The sequence below is a fragment of the Mesocricetus auratus genome, unplaced genomic scaffold (genome assembly GCF_017639785.1).
Source record: "Mesocricetus auratus isolate SY011 unplaced genomic scaffold, BCM_Maur_2.0 Super-Scaffold_100013, whole genome shotgun sequence".
Lineage (NCBI taxonomy): Eukaryota > Metazoa > Chordata > Mammalia > Rodentia > Cricetidae > Mesocricetus > Mesocricetus auratus.
This window is the reverse complement of record NW_024429196.1, coordinates 38,281,345-38,304,170: the sequence shown is the minus strand read 5'-3', so window position 1 is coordinate 38,304,170 and position 22,826 is coordinate 38,281,345. Positions and strand designations below refer to the sequence as shown.

General features: G+C 40.0%; 1 protein-coding gene across 1 annotated transcript in view; it reads right to left on the bottom strand.

Moving 5' to 3' along the window:
* Window positions 1-22,826, bottom strand: part of B3galnt2 (beta-1,3-N-acetylgalactosaminyltransferase 2) — a 39,358-nt gene that overhangs the window by 2,176 nt on the left and 14,356 nt on the right. The window contains exons 4-11 of the mRNA XM_005071792.4: window positions 20,607-20,803; window positions 16,343-16,438; window positions 10,149-10,259; window positions 6,399-6,477; window positions 5,728-5,911; window positions 2,839-2,964; window positions 2,141-2,300; window positions 1,647-1,703 (exon numbers count right to left, since the gene is read on the bottom strand). Coding sequence (XP_005071849.1) covers window positions 1,647-1,703; window positions 2,141-2,300; window positions 2,839-2,964; window positions 5,728-5,911; window positions 6,399-6,477; window positions 10,149-10,259; window positions 16,343-16,438; window positions 20,607-20,803 — 1,010 coding nt within the window. The remainder of the gene's footprint in view (window positions 1-1,646; window positions 1,704-2,140; window positions 2,301-2,838; window positions 2,965-5,727; window positions 5,912-6,398; window positions 6,478-10,148; window positions 10,260-16,342; window positions 16,439-20,606; window positions 20,804-22,826) is intronic.

Here is a 22,826-nt window from a genome sequence, read left to right as displayed (position 1 = left end):
TGTGAGACAGACACTTAAATGTACTCTACCAAAGCGGAGCCAACTCATGAGATTTTGGGGTGGGGGTGGCCCGATTTTGAGAAAGCACCATGGCTTCATAGTCATGGGGCTATGAACACAGAAACCAAAGTGTGAGGATTAAAAGTCACCAAATGCCACACCACCCCATAAATATGCACACAATCATTACGTTGTCAGTTAAAATAAATTAAGTTTCTCACAAGAGTCAGCACATGCAATTCTATAAAAGTACAGAGGGCACAGAGTTGGTCATAAAGCAGTGGCAGCAGTGTTGATAGGATGCCTGCAACTCTTTGTAAGTCACCTCATTTGAGTGACAAATGCTATAAGAGCAAAGTTGAGTTCTTCCCGTCACTATACTGTAAGAACAGACGTCCAAGACTCCTGACCTGAGTCCCAAGTACTGCACTGCTCAGCAGAGTAACAACACACTAAATCTGAGAACACAAATAAATCCTGGCTATAACCTGAAAAAAAAAGTTTTTTCCAACACAGGGTTTCTCTGTGTAACAGCCCTAGCTGTCCTGGAACTCGCTCTGTAGACCATGGCTGGCCTCAGACTCACAGAGATCCACCTACCTCTTCCTCCCAAGAGCTGGGATTAAAGGTGTGTGCCACCATTGCCTACCCCTGAAAACGTTTTAAAACCATGGTAATTCTGATGGGCCTAGGGGCTGCTGGAGCCAGCATGTGTCTAGAGGGTATTTTGTGATCCCTGTCTCTCAAAAGCACATCTAGAATGAGGGGCTCACCCGTGGCAGAAGAGTGGGCCCAATGCCTTGGTACATGGAAGAGAACAAAGCTTTCTGTCCAAGAGACTCTTCAGCTCCAGCAGGCCCAAGTCAGCAATGTGAAGTATTTAAAAATGACAGTGCCCCATGGGACAGGACAAAGTGAACATCCTGTTATGATTGTTTCAGCCCAGAGTCATAATAAAGGATCTTAATACATTAACAAGTGCCATAAACAGCCTTTGGAAACTGCAGGTCACAATGCTCAGATTTGCTAAGACGGCTGAGAGTGTGATGCAGCAATAGGACTCAGGTTGAGCTGACTGGGTATATATTCCTGTTCCCAAGTGAGTGAGTGAGTGTGGATGTGGCTCTAAACTGCAGGCACTGCATGTCCTGCTCTCTGTACCTTTTACAACCAAAGTACAAGGGGCAAGAATCCAGAAATCAGTATAAGTGAGGCAAAAAAGCCTGTTCCTCCTGCCCCTAAGTTTCCTACCTTCAGTTTTGGTTTTTGCATAAACATTTTCACCTCTGGCTCCTTACAAATAAAATTCCAAGAAAAGTTTGCTGTCAGAGGAGTTGAGAGGTCTCGCTGTCATGGGCCAGAATCTCAAGTCAACAGATTCTAAACTGAAAAACTGTAAGAAATTTCTGATGAAATCTAAAGATCTAATTCCTTTTTGTGGGTAAGGAACTTACATTCATAGCATCTCCTTTTGGTTTAAATTTAGACAACTGTTCTAAAGAATAATGAGGTAGAGTGTTGCAACTTCAGAGCACAGCTGGGACATCAGAAGGCTTTCATTTCTTATGCCTAAGGTTGGATGTACAGTATGTAAGTTCACCTGCACCTCCAAGAGCCCTGAAGTCAACACCCCCATACCCACTTACCTGGTGTCTCTTAGGTCCTATGGCTGCCATCCAAATGCCCATGCTGACATCTTCACCCTACTCGTGGTCAAATGCAAACTTTTTAATGTTTTTGTAAAGACAAGGCCATATGTAGATTACGCCAACCCAGATATACAAGAGCAAGCTACAGATGGGAGACAGGGCACACATAGCAAACTGTGTGCTGTGGATCTAATAGCTGGGCACACTTGGTCCCTATAACCAGGTCAGGAGGAAGAAAGCGCTTCTTTAGCTTCTTTTTTATAGTAGAAGTGTTTCTATTCCTCCAGAGAATACACTTTACAAATGAAGACCAAAAGTAGTATAAACAGGCTCAAATATAGGAATGGACATCATGGCTAGAGTTTGAGAGGTGGCAGGAACACATCCCTGACCTTTAGGGAGTGATTCCTGCAGAGCTAGGACAACTGTGGTAAGCTGGCTCTGCTTGAGGAACATCTCAGGACATTGGCCTGAATGAGTAATCTTGTTACCTGATAGGTCTTCAACCTTCCGGAGTTGCCTGCCAGCCAGTCAACAATATCCTTGGAGATCACGTACCCTGACCCACATGCAAAGGCAGGGTAGGCCGGGCTGGGGTATTCCAGCTCCTGCCACTTTCCAGTTCTGTCCACTGCCCAATTCAACCTGAAACTGAGATGTTACAAAGGTGATGGATAGCTACATCCATCTACTAGATTCCTTTGAAAAATTCTTGCATCTAAGGAAAAGAATTATTTAGCCAATGGTACTTTATATAGATTAGTTAGGTAAGCTCTCAATTTCCTAATGGAAGCTAAGAGAAGCTCACCCTGTGTTTCAGTACATATTCAAATGAAACCAAACCCACCAAATCACTAATCCTGCCTGCAGTGTTGCTGAAGTAGCAAAGACAATGGCTATGGAGATATGTCATATATGATTCTAATAAAAATCATACAACAGCTTCAGAGGACCATGCATTTCTAAAACCACATCTTTGACTCTTGGCTAGTAAGCCTGAGATTTTTCAATAGAAGACCACTCCCCCCCTCCCCAATTACCTCTGATTATAGTGACAGCAAACTAATCGAAAATAGTTTAGTAAGAAAGTTCACAACATTTTCATTGTGGAAAATAACTTGCATAGTCCATTCTAAATTAATTACACTTAGGTACACTGAAAGCCAATGGCTGTCCATGTTTCACTTACTTTCCCCACCAAAAGTTAGGCCCATCAAGATTCTTCTGAGCAATTCTATTAAACACGGCTTCTAAGTCTATATAACAATCATCATCTGTCTTCAGCAGCAAATTGAAGCTGGTGGTTTCCACAGTCCTGTTGACAGAAAAAAGGATATGCAAGTAAGCACAAGCCTGCAAGGGCACACACTATGCCTACACAGCCATGCACCCAGATGGTGGTCCTCACCTGACCAACTGGTATGATAGAGAAGATTGAGAAGAAAGTGTGACTGAAGTAGAATATCCATTCTAACAAGTGCTTCCCAGTCATTCTCCATGTCAGCTGCCAGACCTACCTGTCATCTGTACCCTGCCTCATGTATTCCTAGTTATAAAGTCCTGTATCCTGTATCAGACATGAAGCTCTCACTTAGAACACCAAAGAATGGACCAGGTGAGGTGGGAAGTAGAGAGAGGTGGAGCTCTGGGAGTTCTGGGCCAGCCAAGAGATACTGAGTGAGACTGTCTCAAAACTTTTTTTTTTGAAATAGGTATATTATGCAAACACACTTTTCTTTGGAAACAATTTCCAGCATATAAATTATAATAAACAACCTCTGGAAGAACAGGGGGTGACTTCATTTCTCTAGACACCAAAACTTCATGGCCTCAAACAGGGCAAAACCAGTTCCCTACCGCACTATCAGTCCCTGCACATCTGTTTTTTGTTTGTTTTTAAACATTCCAATCCCAGTTTTTCTTCCCTCCTCTCCTCCCACTTCCCCCTCCCCCATCTGTTCCTCAGAGAGAGTAAGGCCTCCCCCTAGGAAATCTACTAAGTCTGTCCCATCATCTCGTTGAGGCAGGACCAAGGTACCTTTCCACCCCACACGCCCCTGCATCCAGGCTGGACAAGGTATTTCTCCATATAGAATGGGCCCCACTAAATCAGTTTGTGCATTAGCGTTAAATCTGCACATCTATTCCAAGTATAGCCTTGTCACGGGACTGGCCAGAACCTACTATGTTGTCCAAGCTGGCCTCTAACTCACAAAATCCACCTGCCTCTGCATCTGGAATAATGGGACTAACGGTCCCATCCAACAAGCTCAGCCTTTTAAGTTATTTTTAACAGTATAACATACATACAGTATTTGCCAATCAAAAATAAGCTTTTGTTTATAAAGACATTTAGATTACTGGTGATTCTACTCAGGAAATCACCAATTAATTAAGCACTGATTGTGTTCTCCTACTAGAATACTGCCCTCCCTTCCATTCCTAATGTTTCCCTCCCTCCATACAAAGCATGCTGAAAAACAGAGGGTGGAGGGTAATGTGGGCTATGAGGAGGCAGGTCTGAAAACAGCCTTGATGAGATGAAGTGAGGGAGGGAAGCAGGAAACAATGGGAGAAGTATGTTAAGAACAGGAGAGGGAAAACAAAAGGATCTGTTAGAAATTCTAGTGCCCCTACTCCATCTAAGTCCTGACTTCCCTCCTGGAACTCCTCATGCTGGTCTCATCTATACTTGGAGCTTTTTTTTTGGGGGGGGGGCTTTGCTAGCAGGGTTTCTCTGTGTAGCCCTGGAACGTGATAAATAGACCAGGATTGCCTCAAACTCAAGAGCTCCACCTGCCTTTGCCTCCCCAGTGCTGGGATTAAAGATACACCACTGTGACAGGCTCCTAATATATTGCTGTCTAAATGCAGTCCTGGTTTCCAGACTTGTCTGCCTTCCACCCACAGATAACTCCAACATAACAATATCCGCAGTGCCCTTGTGAACTTCCCACCTGAGAAGGAAGTGAAGAAAGAGATCTGGTAGGCCTTTCCAAGAAATAAGCCCTTGATAAGGATTCAAAAGATAAAGTTATAAAATCCCAGGTCAGGCATGGGTGGGACAGACAACTCCAGAGAGTTAGTATCTCAGTCCTGTGAGAGCAAGGAGTGCTTCAGCAAGTCAGCACAGCCATAATAACACCAGCTTTGCATGTTAAAAATTCTAACATACTGTCACAAATGTAGAACACAACCAAGATTTAAGAGTCTAGAAGTTAGGAGAGTTAATTTCATTGAGCATCTACAAGTTTGTAAACCAGACATGTATTTGTTGGTTTTCAGAACCTTGCCATGTTGTGAAAGTTGGCCTTAAACTTCTAAACTCAAAGGAGCCTTCTGTCTCAGCCTCTGTGTAGCTGGGACAAAATTCATGTATCACTGCATCTATCCCAATGCAAGGAGTTTGGAAGTTGATGGGAGTAGCGAATGGATATTTGAAGGTGGATATTTAGTTGAGCAGAATTCAGATTAATAACTTAGACTGTAATTGGAATTGGAGTGGATAGGTAGGAAAACTTAAAAAAGGACTATTTCCATACTCACTGATTCCATCCAAAGCTAGGTAAGATACAGTGTGTGGGAATGACTCCAAAGGAATTAATTTTTGTTTCATTAGTTTTGGCCACTTAATGCCATTCACACTGTGAATCTATCTGATCATTTAAAGAAGAAAGCAACAGCACATTAGAAGATGGCTTTAAAGGAGCTAGGAGGTGCTGAAGAGTTGGCTCAGCAGTCAGGACTAAGTACTGTTCTCCCAGAGGACCTACCCATTTGGTTCCTGGTGCCCATGTAGGGCAGCTCACAACTGCTTGTAAACTCAGTTCCAGAGATCTGATGCCTTCTGACCGCCAAAGGTACACACACTCACAAAGCAGACATATAGAAACATACACATAAATAATTTTTTAAAAACCTTAAAATTAAAAAGATATTGTTTTAAAAGGATCTATGATATATCAGGTCACACCCCAGATGACTAGTCTTTTGAATTTTGAAATCTCAATGGTTTAATGTTTCTACATCAAAATAACAACAAAACAAATTTTAGCTACCCAACATCTGCACAACCTACCATCTATAGAAGTTCAGTAATTTTGCAGGAACATTCCGGTAAGTATCCACAACATCTACGAAGACAATGTCATCATACACGCTGCTTTCCTCCTGCAGTAAGGCATCTTCCACTCGCAGATCCTGTATGTGGTCTGAAAGTCTCTGGGGCCTCGAATGAAGGCTTTGTAACAGTGCATCTCCTTCTGAAAAGGAAAAGCTGACTGCTGGAGAAACACTAATGCATGCTCAGGACCCAGATGCAGTAGAGCATGCATTCATTAGGATCTTCAGGTGGTGTAGAGTTACAGCCAGTGAAGTCTACTTGTGATAGGACATTAGAGATATTGTCTTACATGGGCACCACAATGTTCTCTGCAGCACTGTTTGCTATGCTGAGAAACAACAAAACCAGAACCAATAGAAAGATCCAACTATGCTTTACTTGAATAACAGAATACAATACCTTAAAAAGTAAGCTTTTAGGTTTTGTTTTGGAGACAGGGTGTTGCAACAAAGCCCTGAATGGCTTTGAAGTCATAATTTTCCTAAAGTCTCTTAAGTGTCAGCATTTCAGGCACACAAATTTGTACCTAGCTCAATAAGGCAATTTAACTTGAAAAGATGACCTATCGCAGCATATTATAAAACAAGGTTAGCTACACGGAGTTTGCTTTTCACTAGACAACTTACCCTGGACAGTGTAGATAAAGCCACCTGCCACTCCCTCCACACCTTCCATGAATTCATGAGGCAGTGTCCCTTCCCCAGCCTGAAAGGAATAGAAGAGAAGTGCTCAGGCATTTCATGACTAACAGTGGATGTATTACAATACAGGAGCTGAATCAGCAGATGCCCAAGGTGCCTGCCCTACAGCAGATACTGATGCTATGGATTTTTATTCATTCTTTTTACTTTCTTTTTTTGGGGAGTTGGGGTTCAAGACAGAGTTTCTTTGTGTACCCTTGGCTGGCCTCAAACTCACAGAGATATGCCTGCCTCTGCCTCCTGAGTAATGAGATCAAAGGTATAAGCCACCACTAGCTAGCCTACTTTATTTATTTATACTTTTTTTTACTTTATTTATCTTTAATTTGTGTGCATAGATATGTTGTATGCATGTATGTCTGTTCAACACCTGAACCTGCATGCAGTGCATTGCCATCAGAGGTCAGAAGAGAGCACTAGACCATAAAGCTGGAACCACTATGTGGGTGCTGGGAACCGAGTGTTGCTCCCTGGAATAGTGTGGTAGATTGAGTTAAGAATTGCCCCCTCCCCCAGCTCCAATGGGCTTACATATTTGAATAGTTAGTTCCCAGTAGTTGGTGGCACTATTTGTAAACAGGAAGTGTGGTCTTGTTGGAGGAGATGTGTTACTGGGGTAGGCTTTGAAGTGAAGTGTCAAAAAGTCATTCCCAGTTGGCTTTCTGCCTCTAGCTTATGGATCAAGATGCAAGCTCTAAACTAATGTTTCAGCACTAAGCCGGCCTGCCTGCCCACTGCCAGGCTTCACAGCACGGTGGCCATGGACTCTGACCACCTGAGCCCTTCTTTTATAAGATGCCTTGGTCTTGCCTTATCACAGCAACAGAAAAACAATGAAGACAAACAGCCAGCACTTTTAACCACTAAGACACCTTTCCAGCCCTTATGCCATGGATTTAAAGCATCAGGATGACTCTGGCCCAGTGCTCAAAATTCCAACTTAGACATATATAAATATTCTTATAGTTATAACCACAATAGTATTTATCACTTTAAAAACATTAAAGAATTACCACTTTTTTTCTCACAAAAATTCTGATGAATCTGATAAGCTCTTAGTGCATCTTAGGGCCATGCAGAGAAAAGCTTCTTTAAATCATCATCTGTCCCCAGCTGGGCAAGGTGGTGGTACATGCCTTTAATCCCAGCACTAGGGAGGCAGAGGCAAGTGGATCTGAATTCAAGGCCAGTCTGATCTACAGGAGTTCCAGGATAGCTAGGGTATACATACAAACTCTGTATCAGAAACTAGGCAAACAAACAAAAAAAACATCATCTGTTCCCAGCAAAATCAGATAGAGATTAATTTCCTACTGCTGTTGGAAGACCTAGACTTAACTGTCAACTGTCTCTTTAAGCAGATCTCAGTAGAGAAGGACTCTACACAGCACCATTTTAAGGCCACTAAAGAGTATTCTGAAGTCACTGGGATAACATTTATTCAATTTAAAAATACAGTTTGTAGCTGATTTAGATCTCAACTCTGGTTCCATAATTGTGGTATACTTTTTTCTTAACTGCAGTATGTTAATTATTTTGGTTTGTTTAGAACTTAACAATATCCTAATATTCATTGTGTTCTTGTTTGATTCTGTTGTTATGATAAACATTCCAACCAAAAGCAACTTCCATGAAGAAAGGGTTTATTGGCTTATACTTTAAGGTCACGTCCATCAATGAGGGAAGTTTATGGCAGATTAAAAGATGTACTTAGAGGCAGGCCTGCTAACTAATCCATGAAGCATTACCTATAACCAGGAAATTCGGTCACAGCTGGCTTTTCTATACAGCTCTGAAACACCGATCCAGAGAACTGTGCTACTCACAATAGAAATGGCTCTCTTTATCAATGAACAATCAAGATAGTTCCACAGACATGCCCAGAGGCCACAGGCCACATCCTTACTCTGATGACTCCAGGCTGTACCTATGACAGTTAAAGCTAACTTTCTCAAAGGTTGCAGCCTAGCTTTAAAATTTTCTGACATTATCATTGACAGGGAGCAGACTTGGTGAAATCTATTCCGCTAAGGGGCTTGCCACATCCCCCTTTCTTCTTCGGTTAGCTGAATGTTTAAGCTGTCTCTCACCCTCCACAGCTAGTTTTCCTCCAGAGCAGATTATTTGTCTTTACATTTTAATCAAATCTTCAACTCACAAGGAAACTTATTTCCTTAGTGTAATAAGTCAAAGACTATAGAATTTTGGTATATCCTAGATTTCTTTAAGTTTCACAAATAGAAAGTGGTATTATATTAAAGGCACTTATCCTGAAAATATCAGAAAAAAAATTATGATTACTTCCATAAAATCCCCTATCTTAAATAATGGATAAAATACTGTACATGGCCTACAAGGCTGAGGGTATAATTACATGTGACTTTGTGGGCCCATTTGTTTAATATATTTCCTTTTATTTTAAACACTTTAAAATTACATTTATTTAGGTCTGGGTGTGTCTACTGAACTGAGGCCATCAGGCTCAGCATCCCACACTTTGACCCCTGCCATTCCTTGACTTACTTTCTCCCTGACTATGGATGTGATGGAATAACATGCCTGCCTTTCAGTGGGTGCAAAAAATGCTTTCTGAATATGTAATAAATCACATGACATTCATTTCAAAACCAGGAATTATTTCATGGGAGCAGGGCTAATATTCAAGAGATTACTGAACTTCTACATTTAAATGTCAAGTGTCTTCCTATTCATTAGACCAAGTACCAAGGGGGAATTGGGAAGTTGTTTGCAACACCACCACAACACACTTCTTGTTATTAAGTCTGTCTATACCCTTGCTATGCTATGTTTGAGAAATTTACTTAGATTTGCTTTAAATCTGAGGAAAATTTGACTAAATGAGAAATTCCAGAGTTGCTTCAAAATAAAACAAAAGCAATTACTCTCTGGCTCTCTCTTTTTTTTTAAAAAAGACAGCAAGATGCAATCTATATTGCCCAGGCTGATCCTGAACTATGGGCTAAAGCAATCTTTCAGCTTTAGCTTGACAAGGAGCTGGGACTCCAGGCACAGGACATTGTACTCAGCAATATAGTTTTTGTTGTTGTTTTGTTTTTCGAGACAGGGTTTCTCTGTATTGTTTTGGAGGCTGTCCTGGAACTCGCTCTGTAGACCAGGCTGGCCTCAAACTCACAGATATCCACCTGTCTCTGCCTCCTGAGTGCTGGGATTAAAAGCGTGCCCGGCTATAGTTTGGTATTTTAACTAGCATTTTTCTACCAAGGTAAGCATTTTTCTACTATGGAAGAAGTGTTTCTTTTCTTCCCTTCTTATTCTGTAGCTAGCTGGTCTCAAGTTCAGGACAATCCTGCTATTTCAGTGTCCTGAATGCTGAGAACACAGGTATAAATTACTATACTCAGCTATGAACAAATGTTTCTAAAAAATGCTCACTAAAAAACTATCAAGAAATAAAATGCCATATTTTAAAATGTACCAATCTTAAGGCAAGATTACATTACCATTAATATTGGAGTTACAGGACCACACAGTTGCTCATTCTCACTACGGTGAAGTGACTCAGTGACACTTTCTATTGTGTATGTTCAAAACCACTGTTTGACACTGCCTGAGATAAAAGTGAATTCTAAAGTTTTTATGCATATAAGACAGTTAATGTTTCTAACAAACCCAAACAAACAAAGGACAGCTTACTGTAATGACTCTGAGAACACCCCCTCCATCATTCACTGTCACTCTGTGTAGGTTCCTGGACACGAGGCCATGGAGATCTTGGCTTTCCCACACGATTGTACCTTCAAAGCTCTTTGGGGGGAAAATGATAGTGGATCAGTTTGATTATTGTTGCCACTTAGGTTGAATAAGTATTTATGTAAAACTTTAGAAAACAAATGTCATCCTCCCATCCCCTGAAACACATCAGTTAAAATTTAAAGCCACAACTTGAACATTTCATTGGTAGCAGGGTAGTGTATGTCCTTGATTATTTCTTCTGGACACATCTATAAAAAACAGAGCTCATGGTGTTTGCAGATGCTGCCTGCCAGTTCCTGCTACATCAATTTCCTAATGTTGCTACAACTTTTAGAACTGTTGTAATATGGGTATAACATGCCAATGGCTGACACTCGATTTATAGCTGTTGTCTGCTGACCAAATAGCTACTGTAACAATGGAATATTTTGGTAAAAATGTCTCTTTCCCAAAATACTTCATTTAAAATAAATTCCCAGAGGTGAAATCACTGGAAAAAGTAAATGTGTTTATGTATTTATTTGATATAAACTATCAAATTGCTTTTGAATCGTCATTTTTATTAATTTATAAGGTCATTAGCAAAGTCTGAGAATGCCAACTGCATTGTTCTCTCTACTATAAAATTTAGGAAAAAGTAAAAAGTTCAAGTTAATGTGGTAGATTTTTTTAGTATTTATCGCTTGCCTATACATTAAATATTGGAAATCAAAACAGAATAGTCTTTAAATACTACCAACATGTGGCCACAGGCTCACAAATGGAAAAAAAACAAAACAAAAATACCAACACTTTGGCAAGAATTGGAGTAGTTATTATGCAGAAAGAACTTTAAATTACCACAAAAGCAGAAAAGTCTTGAAGTAGTTTGGGTCAGAAAAGTGGGCAGCAACAGCACAACACCTTCAGAATCATAAGCATGTCACAGGCCGTAGCACCAGGCTGAGGAGAGGAGAGGTCTAAGGTAGACCAGATGCCTCTCTGCCACCATGGTGCTATGAACCCTGGCCTTTGCTTAGAAGTGGGAAAGACTAGAGTAGCAGAGACTGGTAGGGAGAGAAGAATTAGCTGCTGTGCAGTCCTGGTGAGACGGAACAAAACAGAGATTCCCAGGGAACTGCCTGTAGGTTGAACTATAATTCCTCTTTTACTGATGAGGAAATCATGTTCCGATCACTGAGACCAGCTTAAGAGTGAAGTTTAAGTAGTGACCTTTACACCCTCCAGCTCCACTGACCACCACACAAAAAAACAAGCACAGAGAAGAATCTTGACAATGTAGCAGTATGTAGGGGAGAAAGATTCAAGTATAAACTACCTAGTCACATTCTTCCTAGATGAAACACCACTTCAAAATACTCATTTTTTTACTGCCATGATCAAGTTCATTGCCAAAATCAAGTACTATTATTTCACTTTGACATTCCAAGTCAGGGGTAAAGGTCATTAAGGTCACTCTTATGAGCCAACCCTATAAAACATGAATAAACTGACAATGGTCCATAGTGTCAGTCACTGGGAATCTGATCATTGCTATGTGCTGGATGAGATGGCCTGGGTCAGCCACATACCCATCTCCTAACAACAGTCTTTTGCCCTTGGTATGTTGTACTTTCTTCTAAAACTCTAACATCAGTAAAATATGGAAGATGTGAGAACACTGAAAATTAGAATGGATGGGACTTGGGTCTAAGACCTAAGGGAAGGCCCTTGATTCTGGTTTAGGTGGTTTAAGAAAATCCTAGACCCAAGATTGAAAATATGGGCAATGAGAATGGTTGGAAAACAACACCATTTCAATGTCCAGAATCATCTGGCACATCTGGAATTCACTAGAGACATTGGGCAGTAATGGATGAAACAGTCCAAGTATATTGAGTAAAATAAGGCAGGCGATCAAGAGTCAAACAGGAGATATGGAGGAGCCACACCAAAAGGAAAGGTTATCTGTGAAAACTACACCTTGAACCTACAAACAGAGAAGTATGGAAACCATTCTCTGTTCAATCCATTTAAATGACATTTAGTATCTGGCTTGCTCTTTGCCAGCAGCTCTTCCTGGTACCCAACTCCATTTAGCATATAACTGGGTCATGACTTAATTGTAAACAGGGTTCATTACCAGAGAAATGCACTGGTGCAAAAGTCCTTGACTTCCTCTGAAGCTGTATACAAGGTCGGGCAGCAGCAATCATGCTCCCTGTTCTGACCCAGGCCACAGCTGACAGTTGCATCTCACACCTCCTCTCACACACCTATTTTGTTACAGGTTTCATAAAACCAGGAAACTCTTACAACCCAGAACAATTTATAGCAACCCTGTTTGAAGATCATAAAACTACTATGACTCAGGGAAAAAAATCATTGTTTACCCTCCCTGGGGAGCAAAGTGGGGATTGGGTGGGAAGCTGGGAGGGTTGGAGGGGGGCAGGGGAGGAGGTGAAGGAGAGGGAACTGGGATTGACATGTGAAACAAGCTTGTTTCTAATTTAAATTAAAAAAATTATTGTTACAGTCTGGGAAAATAGTAAGTTAGTACATGGTAATTCTTCTATGTATTACTTCTAATCCATTACAACACAGGAGTTAAAGCATATAAACAATAACAACTTTTTGTAGACTGGAAAAATGACTGAAGACTCACTTTTTACAAAAAAATATAAGCATAAGTGTCCACCAAGCTTACAGTAATGTGCCTAGGGATTCAGCTTTCTACTGAAAGCAGTTTTAGGTTTCGACTGCATTATTAAGAAAAATATACAATTAGAAAAATATAACTATTTTATGATAAACACATAGCAGTTTTCACTTAAATTTGTGGCTCTCACAGAGTTTACACTTCAGTGGACAGGACGAACACTTTACAAAAGAACACAATGTGACAAGCCATGCTGATGTGATATTCCAGATAGTGCAACAGTAATGAGATGGCATCATCTACTACTCACAGATGGATTACACCAAGGGTGACTCTCACTTCTCTGGTAAGACATAGACAAACCATCACCAAGTCCATTAGGTTCCATTAGGTTTGATATAGGGGGGAAAAATCCATATAACACCAGACAGATTTCAACAAAGAAAAAGCTACATGTGATATGAAACAATTTCTAGATTTCTAAAGGTTTATTATTTTCTTTTTATAAAACTAATATGCCTTTAGTATAGACTTATAAAAATCATCCCATATTCTCCCATATAGTCACTAATAAACAATTTTAATTTTCTCATATTTTTCAAAGTAATGAAATACCTAGTATATTTACCTTAAAGCTTAAAAGGAAGTAAGATTCTTAGGAATGTCAGCACTAACATCTTTCAAGTCATGCAAGATGGCATATGCCTGCAGAGGCAGAGACAGAACTCCCAAGAGATGTCAACCAGCTTACCTTGGTCTACACAGTGGTGCCTGGGTAGACAAGATTATAGATTATACCCTGTCTCAAAGCAACAACAAAAATTACCACAACAAAAACAACCAAACGACTTCAGGTAGAGACAACTGATTGTTTTTGTGGGAGGGAGAATCAGTGTTTCTTTAAGGGTGAGGCCACTGGTAGGCTGAATATGTGCCAGTGGATGGCTCCACACTCAGGAGTGTATGGGCTGCACAAACTGGACCTTATGGTTTATCTAGAAAATAGAAACAGGGACTGAAATTTGGGTGATAAGGTGAGGGTGGGTCCTGGAGGGGTGAATATGATCAAAATAAATTCTCAAAGTAGTAATAAAACTTGTTTTTTAATTGTAAAATGTAAGGCTGCCAGAGCAGTGTTCTTTTGCTTTTGCTGGTGCAGACAGGGCTTCTGTTACATTTTTTTCAATTAATTATTCTTTGACAAAAACAATAAATCAACAAAGATCCTCCAACCATTGGCACTCTTATCCCCTGACTAAATTTTTATTTTGAAGATCTACAAACCTACAAAGAAGCTAGAATCACCATTTGAAAGCCTAGCCTCCCTAGCTGTTCACACTTCCACGGCTATGTCTTCTCCACACACTTCCTTGCTGTCCATATCCTAAAGAGAAATGCAGATGCCCAATGACACAGCAATTCTCAAGAGCAATGGCATTCTGAGGAAAAGATGCTTTTTACAGACCAAGAAAAAGCTTCTTTCTATAAGGGTGATCAAAAGTAAGGGACAGACTCTAGAGACCTGTGATGAGCTGAAGCATTAAAACTTGCTTTCCTCTTTTTGACCTTACCCACGGAGACTCCTCCTCAAGAAGCTTCTCAAGCTTCTTGGACATTTTGGACACCCACACCCCAATGTTACAAACCAGAGTTCCAGGCATTGTTAACTGTCTTCTGGTAGGCAAGCAGATAACTCATGAGGAACTTTGCTGTATACAGACAATGATGGTTCAGTTACCTATAGAATGCTTGCCACGTGGGAGCATAATCTAAGTGGTCCATATATGTAAAACCAGTCATTCCCTAAAAAGCTCTCTGGACCAGTTAGTGCAGCATCTCTACCTCATGGGAGACACAGCCACAGAGAGAGCAAGTACCTCTTACAAGATTCCTTTGATATACAATTAACATTTTATCTTAATTGGAGTTACTATTGCTATGATGAAGCACCATGAGCAAAGCAAGTTGGGGAGGAATGGGTTTAATTGTCTTATAATTCCATATTGTTGTTTATCATCAAAAGTCAGGATAGTATCTCAAAAAGGACAGAAAACTGGAGGCAGCAGCTGATGCAGAGGCCATGGAGGGATGCTGCTTATTGGCTTGCTCTTCATGGCTTACTCAGCCTGCTTTCTTATACAAGTCAAGACCATCAATCCCAGGGGTGACTCCCAATGGGTTGAGTGCTCCCCCATCAATAAAGAAAATACCAGACAGGCTTGCCTACAGCCCAACCTTATAGAGGCATTTTCTCAATTGAGGCTCCCTCTTCTTTGATGGCTCTAGCTTGTCTCAAATTGACATAAAACTAACCAGGACACAAATGTTGTTTCAACTACTTGTATTTGATGCCAAAAGAACTTAATGGGGATGCTGTCAATGGTCTAGCTTTCACATCTTAACTCAGTTTTGATATTGCAGATAAACTCAGTTTTCAATGAACCACACAACTAGCCAACACTCTGACCTCAACCATGGTTTCAGAACACTAAGTTCAGAAGTGGACTCTATGAATAGGCTGAAGCTGGTGGATGAGCACTGCTCATACCTGCCTCTGTCACAGTCCTTGACTACCTGGGGAAACTCTCAGGATGCATGAGGGCACCTGGCAGGCAAAATGGTCTCCAGCAGGTAAGATTTAAGACTGTCCTAGGGCACCCCAGAGGTGACAGACCTGTTTTCAGACATCATCTACAAGTGTTCACTGTTAATAACCTTTTATTTAACTTGAAAATGCATTGCGTATTATCCATCTGCACTTGTTTTTAATTTTTGGTACAGGATCTCATTATGTAGCTCTGATTGTCCTGGAACTCAATATGTACACCAGGCTGGCCTCAAACTCAGAGAGATCTGCCTACTTTTACCTCCAGAGTGCTGGGGTTAAAAGTGTGCCTCATCAGACTTGGCAATATTAAGGGACATTTTGATGGAACTCTGACACTCCCAAGATTGCCAGTAAAGTTTACCTTGAATCAGAGAAGCGGCAGCAAAGTGACCAGTTACCTCCTGTCTCTTTCCTTCCTAGATCCAAAAGGACTGAGAATCTTTCTAAGCCCTTCCTATGCTTCTCTATATGTCCTGGGTCCTCCAAAACCTCTATGGCTAATTTTGGTCAACTAGCAGCCAGCTCATCTCTCTGATTCAAGGTAAACTTTATTGGCAGTCTTGGGAGTGTCAGAGTGCAATCAAAGTATCCTACAACAGGCATTTAAAAAATTCTTTAAATAAGTAAAACATTGAACTTCCAAAAGATCTTCTGTCTATTAAGACCTAAAACTACCTTTGTCACTACGACAGTCACACAGTTCTCAATTTCAAGTTAACCATGGCAACAGGCACGTTTAGAAAAACATGGCTATGAAGTTCTGTTGGTGGAACTGCAAATTTTCATGCAGGCTTTGTTGGTACTACTAATTCCACACTGAAGAACTGATGTGGGGTGACAAAGCACACACGCCTACAAAAGTAACACTGGTCTTCACTATAGCCATACCTCTGGTAAGATGAACTGTTCCACAGGCTTGTACCATAGTTTGTTCACCTGTATGCCACAGCTTGGAGGACTAAATCGAGCGATGAAAAGGGCCTCCTGCAAGATGGGTAGGGAGGGATGGAAAAACAAAAACAATATTTCCTGTTATATACTGTATATTCAACAGATCTTCAGATACTGTATAGCTTTGTCAGTAAATTCACAAAGCCACTAATCATGGTCACCAGTTGAGTCCCTAGAGCTGTAAAACAAAAATCAATGATAATTTAATGATTATGGCAATAGCACTAGAAAACTTTGATGGTGTTGGTGAGATGGTTTCCTGGTTAAAAGTGCTTGTTACTCTTGCAGAGGATCTGAAGTCGGTTCTCAGCACCCACATGATGGCTCACAACTATCTGTTTGTAACTTCAGTTTCAGGAAATCTGATGGCCTCTGTGCACGAGGCATATATGTGGTGCATAGACATACATGTAGGTAAAATACGCATAAACATAAAGGTTAAAAAAAAGAAAAACCTGAAAAATTGTTGAAATTTTTAGTCAAAATTTTGTCTTAAAAAATAATAAAATTGGGGCTGGAGAGATGGCACAGCAGTTAAGAGCATTGACTGCTCTTCCAGAGGTCCTGAGTTCACTTCTCAGGAACCATATGGTGGAAGGAGCTGCTGAGGTCCTTAATTAACTGTGGGACTACTGGTAGTTGATGGCTGTGAGGGAGACTCACTTTCCTTATGATATATGACCACTGGTAGTTTCCCTAGGGTCCCCCAGTGAATGACCCCGAGTCCACGATCATATAAGCAGCACCAATTGGACTCAGTGGGCACAGATAGAGAGACGAGGGAGGGTCTAGTCTTGGCTGGAAATAATTGACTAGACTTGCCGTGAACTTGTGGAAATCCTCCTTCCTCAGACTCCTGAACGTTGGCATTACAGTTCTGTGTCTGACCTTGTCTGACTTCAACAAAACTTCAACCAACTAACAGCCAACAAAAACCAAAAACAGGCTTCTAGTAATAGCAAACCAAATGCTACGTATAGGTAACAATGTTGAACTGAAAAAAACATAAAAAAACATCTTAGCCACATGTGATGACATCCATCTGCAATCCAGCACTCAGGAGGTTAAAACAGGAGGATTTCGAGTTTAATGACAGCTTCGACTGTCCCATCTCAAAAAACAAAAACAGACCAGTAAGGAACAACAACAAAGATCTGACAGAAACTGGAATTCAAACACATGCAAAACCTGGAAAAGAATCAAATCATGGGAAAAAGGAAAGTGGGTCTATTCCATCTTCCCTTAATGCTCTTTGCTGAAGGTACAGCTCTACACCAACTTAAAAAAAAAAAATCAGAAGACATGAGTGGGATAAAAGTATCAGCTAAAAGGAAAACTCACAAGCAAGAAAAGTTCTCACATATATGCACAGAGGTGGGAGGAGAGGGAGAATGAGCCTTAATTTTTCATATAAATTCTGCCTTAATCGAAGGCTGACTCATAAAACACTTATCCGAAGCAGAACCCAGGCAGCCCAACTAAAGAGCAAAAAGAGCCAAGTAGGGTTTGAACTGTTATGCACTGCAAGGAACAGTTTAGAATCTCCTACAGAAAACTTAACTGCTTGCTACTGCAACAAAAGAAAAAAAGATGTGGGATGTAATGAGAGGTCCTATAATAGATCATTCACAGTATCTAGTTGCTAGGCATAAAAGGAAAACCTACACCAACAGAAAAGACAGTACTACCAAGACAGTAATCCACAAGGGCTTGGAGTAAGCAGAAAGTTAAAAACAAAACAAAACTGTCAGTTAACAAAGTAATTGGTTTCCATATGATACTTTCATACATATTTCATTTTAGTCTATTATCTATCCTCTTATCTCCCTGCTCCCACTCCCACAGTAGCATTTTGTTCTCCTATTGTTGTGGAATATTCTTTTACACTGTGTGAAGATATGTGACTACGACTGGTTTAATAAAGATAAATAGCCAATAGCTAGGCAAGATTTTGGGGGCAGAGAGGATACTGGGGATGCAAGAAGTATGGGCATCACAAAGTAAAGGTAATTGAGCCACATAAAAGAATGTAGATTACAAGATATGTGTTAATTTAAGTTAAAAAGCTAGTTAGAAACAAGCCTCAGCTATTGGCCAAGCTTTCATAATTAATAAGAAGTCTCTGTGTGGTTATTTGGGAACTGGCAGGTGGGACAGAGAAAGACTTGCTACATCCCATTACTCCATTTCAACTTTTTTCCATTGTCTCTCTCCACCCCCCAGCAAGCCTCATGAGCCACCTTCTAGGGTCTTGGCCTTCAGCCATATTTACTTCCAACTTGACCCAGAGGCTAGGATCAACATTTTATGAAAGAGAATATATAGTGGTATTTGTCTTTCAAGTTTTGGTGTCCTCACTTAATAAAGCATTCTCTAATTCCATTCTGTTCATTTTCCTGAAAATTTCATTTTTCTTTATGACTGAGTAAAATTCTGTTGTACATTATGTACCCCATTTTCATTATCCACTTTTCTGTTCCTTGCTATGTAAAAAGAACAGTGATAAAGATGGATGTGAGAATATTTTTCTGCAGTACGTTGTAGAGTCCTCTGTGTATGTGCAGAAGTGGCATAGCTTGGTCATATGGTCACACTGTTTTCTACAGTGGCTGCCTTAACATTGGAAACAGCTCCTCTTCTATCATATCCTCAACAGTATATTTTGTTGTTGTTTTTAAAGATTTTATTTATTCATTTTATGTATGAGTGCTCTATCTTCATGTATGCCTTTATGCCAGAAGAGGGCATCAGATCTCACTATAGATGTTTGTGAGCCACCATGCGGTTTCTGGGAATTGAACTCAGGACCTTTGGAAGAGTAACCAGTGCTCTTAACATCTAAACCATCTCTCTAGCCCCATATTTTCTTATTCTTGATACTGATCATCCTAAAAAGGGTGGGATGGAATTTGTATTTCTCTGATGGCTAGAGATGTTGAATACTTAAAAATTGGTTGTTTGATTTTCTTCTTTTGAGAACTGTTCAAAACACTGGTCATTTTTTTTTTTGAATGTCAGGTTTTTTGTTTCATTCTCCTTGTTCTTTCAAAAATTAACCATGAAGTATAGCTTGCATAGACTTTTCTCCTATTTTGTAGTATGCTCATTCTGTTGATAAATTATTTTTTTACATTGTACTAAGCTATACATTTTTCCCTACTCCTCTCTCCCCTTCCACCCCCCCATGCTCCCAATTTACTCAGGAGATCTTGTGTTTTTCCCTTTCTTTGGTGAATCCATGTATGTCTCTCTTAAGGCACTCTAGAATCTCTGGGTTGTGGCCTGTAGGTTTGTTATCTTTTGCTTTATGTCTAATATCCCCTTATGATTGAGTATATATTATATTTGTCATTCTGGGTCTGGGTTATCTCACTCAGGATAGCTTTTTCTAGTCCTGTCTATTTGCCTTCAAATTTCAAGATGTTATTTTTTTTTTAACCACTGAGTAGTACTCCATTATATAAATGTACCACATTTTCCTTATTTATTCTTTGGTTGAGGGGCAATTTCTTACACTACCAGGGTTCTATTCAGAAATTTGTGGCTTATGTAACAAAAGTCCTGATATACTGATGTCCTGAAATGTTTTTCCAGAGCACTTTACAATTTTCAATTAAGGTTTCTGATACAGTTTGAACTGATTTTTTTGTGCAAGGTAAAAGATATGGATCTAATTTTATTCTTTGGCAGGTGGTCATACAATTTGCCAGCACTATTTTTCAAAAGATTGTCTTTTCTCCAGCTCATGTTTCTGACACCTTTGTTAATGAAGCTATGGGTGATTTAGGATGGGAATTTCTAATCTAGTCCAACTTTTATTTTTGTACATACAACTCATCTATCTATGGTAATCTCTCTCCAAACCAGAATTACAAATCAGCATATATAAGTTCAACCAATACAGGAAGATGGAGGTCACGCAACTATGAAGAATGGTCTGGTCTTTCAATCTACTTGGGACCACAAGGAAAAGCTGCTCTCAAGAAGAAAAATCCTATCCGGGAGTAGTGGCACAGCTGGGTGGTGGTGTATGCCTTTAATCCCAGCACTTGAGAAGCCAAGGCAGGTGGATCTCAGGGAGTTCCAGGACAGCCAGGGTGATACATAGAGAAACCCTGTATAGAAAAACCAAAAAAAAAAAAAAAAAAAAAAAAAAAAAAGAAAGAAAGAAAAGAAAAATCCTGTACATGCTAATACACACCTCCTGCTCTGCCTGATACAACTTGACTGTGATGTTCCTTTGAAAGCCAATGTCATTGGCATCATAAAATACTCCAAGACTGGTAATCACGATTGGGTAGAGAACTCGGAAGCTCACACTGACAACTCGGTCTTCAGAGAGTCTGGATGAGGAGGCATCTTCAGGAAAGACGAAAGCCTCAATTTCCTGATTCAAAACTAAACAAACAATGAGAATAGGGTTTTATATCATCAAGTAAATAAAATCCAGACTTCTGCACACACATCCCATAGGTGAATACTAGATATAAGTCAACTGCAGGCATCTAAATGGGAGGACTGGGTTAACATAATAAAAACAGTACTTACTATAGTAAAAATGACTAGGAAATTTAATCTTGCTCTGCAAATTCTAAAAATGTTACCTCTTATTAAACAATTTAAAAGTGTACAGTATGTAAGGAAACCACTGCAGTACAGAGGGAACTGAAATCACTGCAAACAACACTGGGAAACTTGCTGTAGAATATTTCCAGCAGATAAGTAAATCAAGCAGATTCTGAGCACCCACATCTACACATTACCACTTCCCAGGACACAGTAACCGTAAGGGACACTTAAATAATCATCCCCCAGTCACAAAAAGTGACAGCCTCAGGAATCAGACCCAAGTTTAATGACTCACACAAGTCAGTGCTCTTTTTAGTGGCTCATCAGTTTCCCGAACTGCCCTTTCTTTTCTCCAGTGCTGGGAACTGAACCTGGGCTTCAATCCACCAGAGAGCTATATCCCCAGTCAATAGTCCTTTTCAAGTAACTTTTCTAATTACTATAGATGAACCAGGATAGGTTAGATGATAAGACAGTTTGGTTTATTTGTCAAAACTAGTTTGAGAAATGTAAGACCTACTTTAACGTCAAAGTTCTCTGTAGTTTTTAGAATGATGGTTTTCAAACTCTGACAATCCAATCAGTTACACAAATGTGTGCACACACATTTACTTATAAAGTAAATACAGACTGTGGCCAGTCTATACATTCATATCAGGGCTGTGAATCCAATTCAGTTGTGTAGCTGCACATGCCCAGGACACACAAGACCCTGGGGTGGATTCCTGGCACTATGGATCTCACTGAAAACCACTGGGTCCTACTCCTCAAAAAAACAGAACAACACAAAATTCTGCTTTGACAGAATTTTCCAAGTTCACTGATATTCTAAGAAAGACAGCCCTCTCCAAAGCCACAGAGAAACCCTGTCTTGAAAAAAACTAAAAAAAAAAAAAAAAAAAAAAAGAAAGAAAGCCCTGCTTTACAACAGAGACTCTAGGATATGGTCCAACTTTGTACATATGAGGCATTTAGTCCCTCACTTTAGTCCCTAGAAGCTATCTTATACTTACAACAGATTTTTAGTATAATGAAGAAGATTAACAGGAAATGCTGCCTCCTCCTTGTCAACAGACATGAGCACAAAGGGGCAAAAAGACACAGATTTTTGCGATGAGCTAGACAGCACTGTCAGCATCCACACTGGATGACAGCAAGTTTTTCTCTTTAATATATTCAGGAGACAAAAGGCATCCAAAGTAGAAAGAAGCCTGTCTACTAAAAACAGGAGTTCAAGTCATTCCTAAACTTTCTTCACCTTAAACAAATGTACCTTAAGTTTAAGCTACTTGGAGCAGAAAATCTTGTTGGCTTTGATAGCAGCTATCAATCAAACCTTCTACATATGCAGCAGCAGGATTACGGTTCATGACTTTTAAATACTGAAATAACACAAATGCTCAGGGGGTAAAATAAGATATATCTACATTAAACAGTGCAGTTTTAAAACTATGTATTAAACGATGGAAGTGTTCTATTACTGGAGATCTACTGTACTATCAGTAAACACTTAAGATGGTAAGTTCAAGATAACAGGTGTTGGGGATGGGACCACGACTGCACACTGCTAGGCAGGCACTCTGTCAGTGAGCTGTACCTCCAGCCCTGTGTACTGTTTTCTGGATGTGGTTGTTTGGGTTTAATTTCTGTAAGCGACTACATTAGCAACAACACTTCTGATAGGGTTATGATCCTTTGGCTCTCTAAAAGTTAATGGAACCTCTGATAAGAACACAATCTTGGTAAAATATTGTCTACAACCCTTGCTTTATGACACAGACTAAAATGTACACTCAATTTATTTAAAAAAGTAGACTGGAATCCAACCTGTAAAAAAGATGGGCTTTTTAGT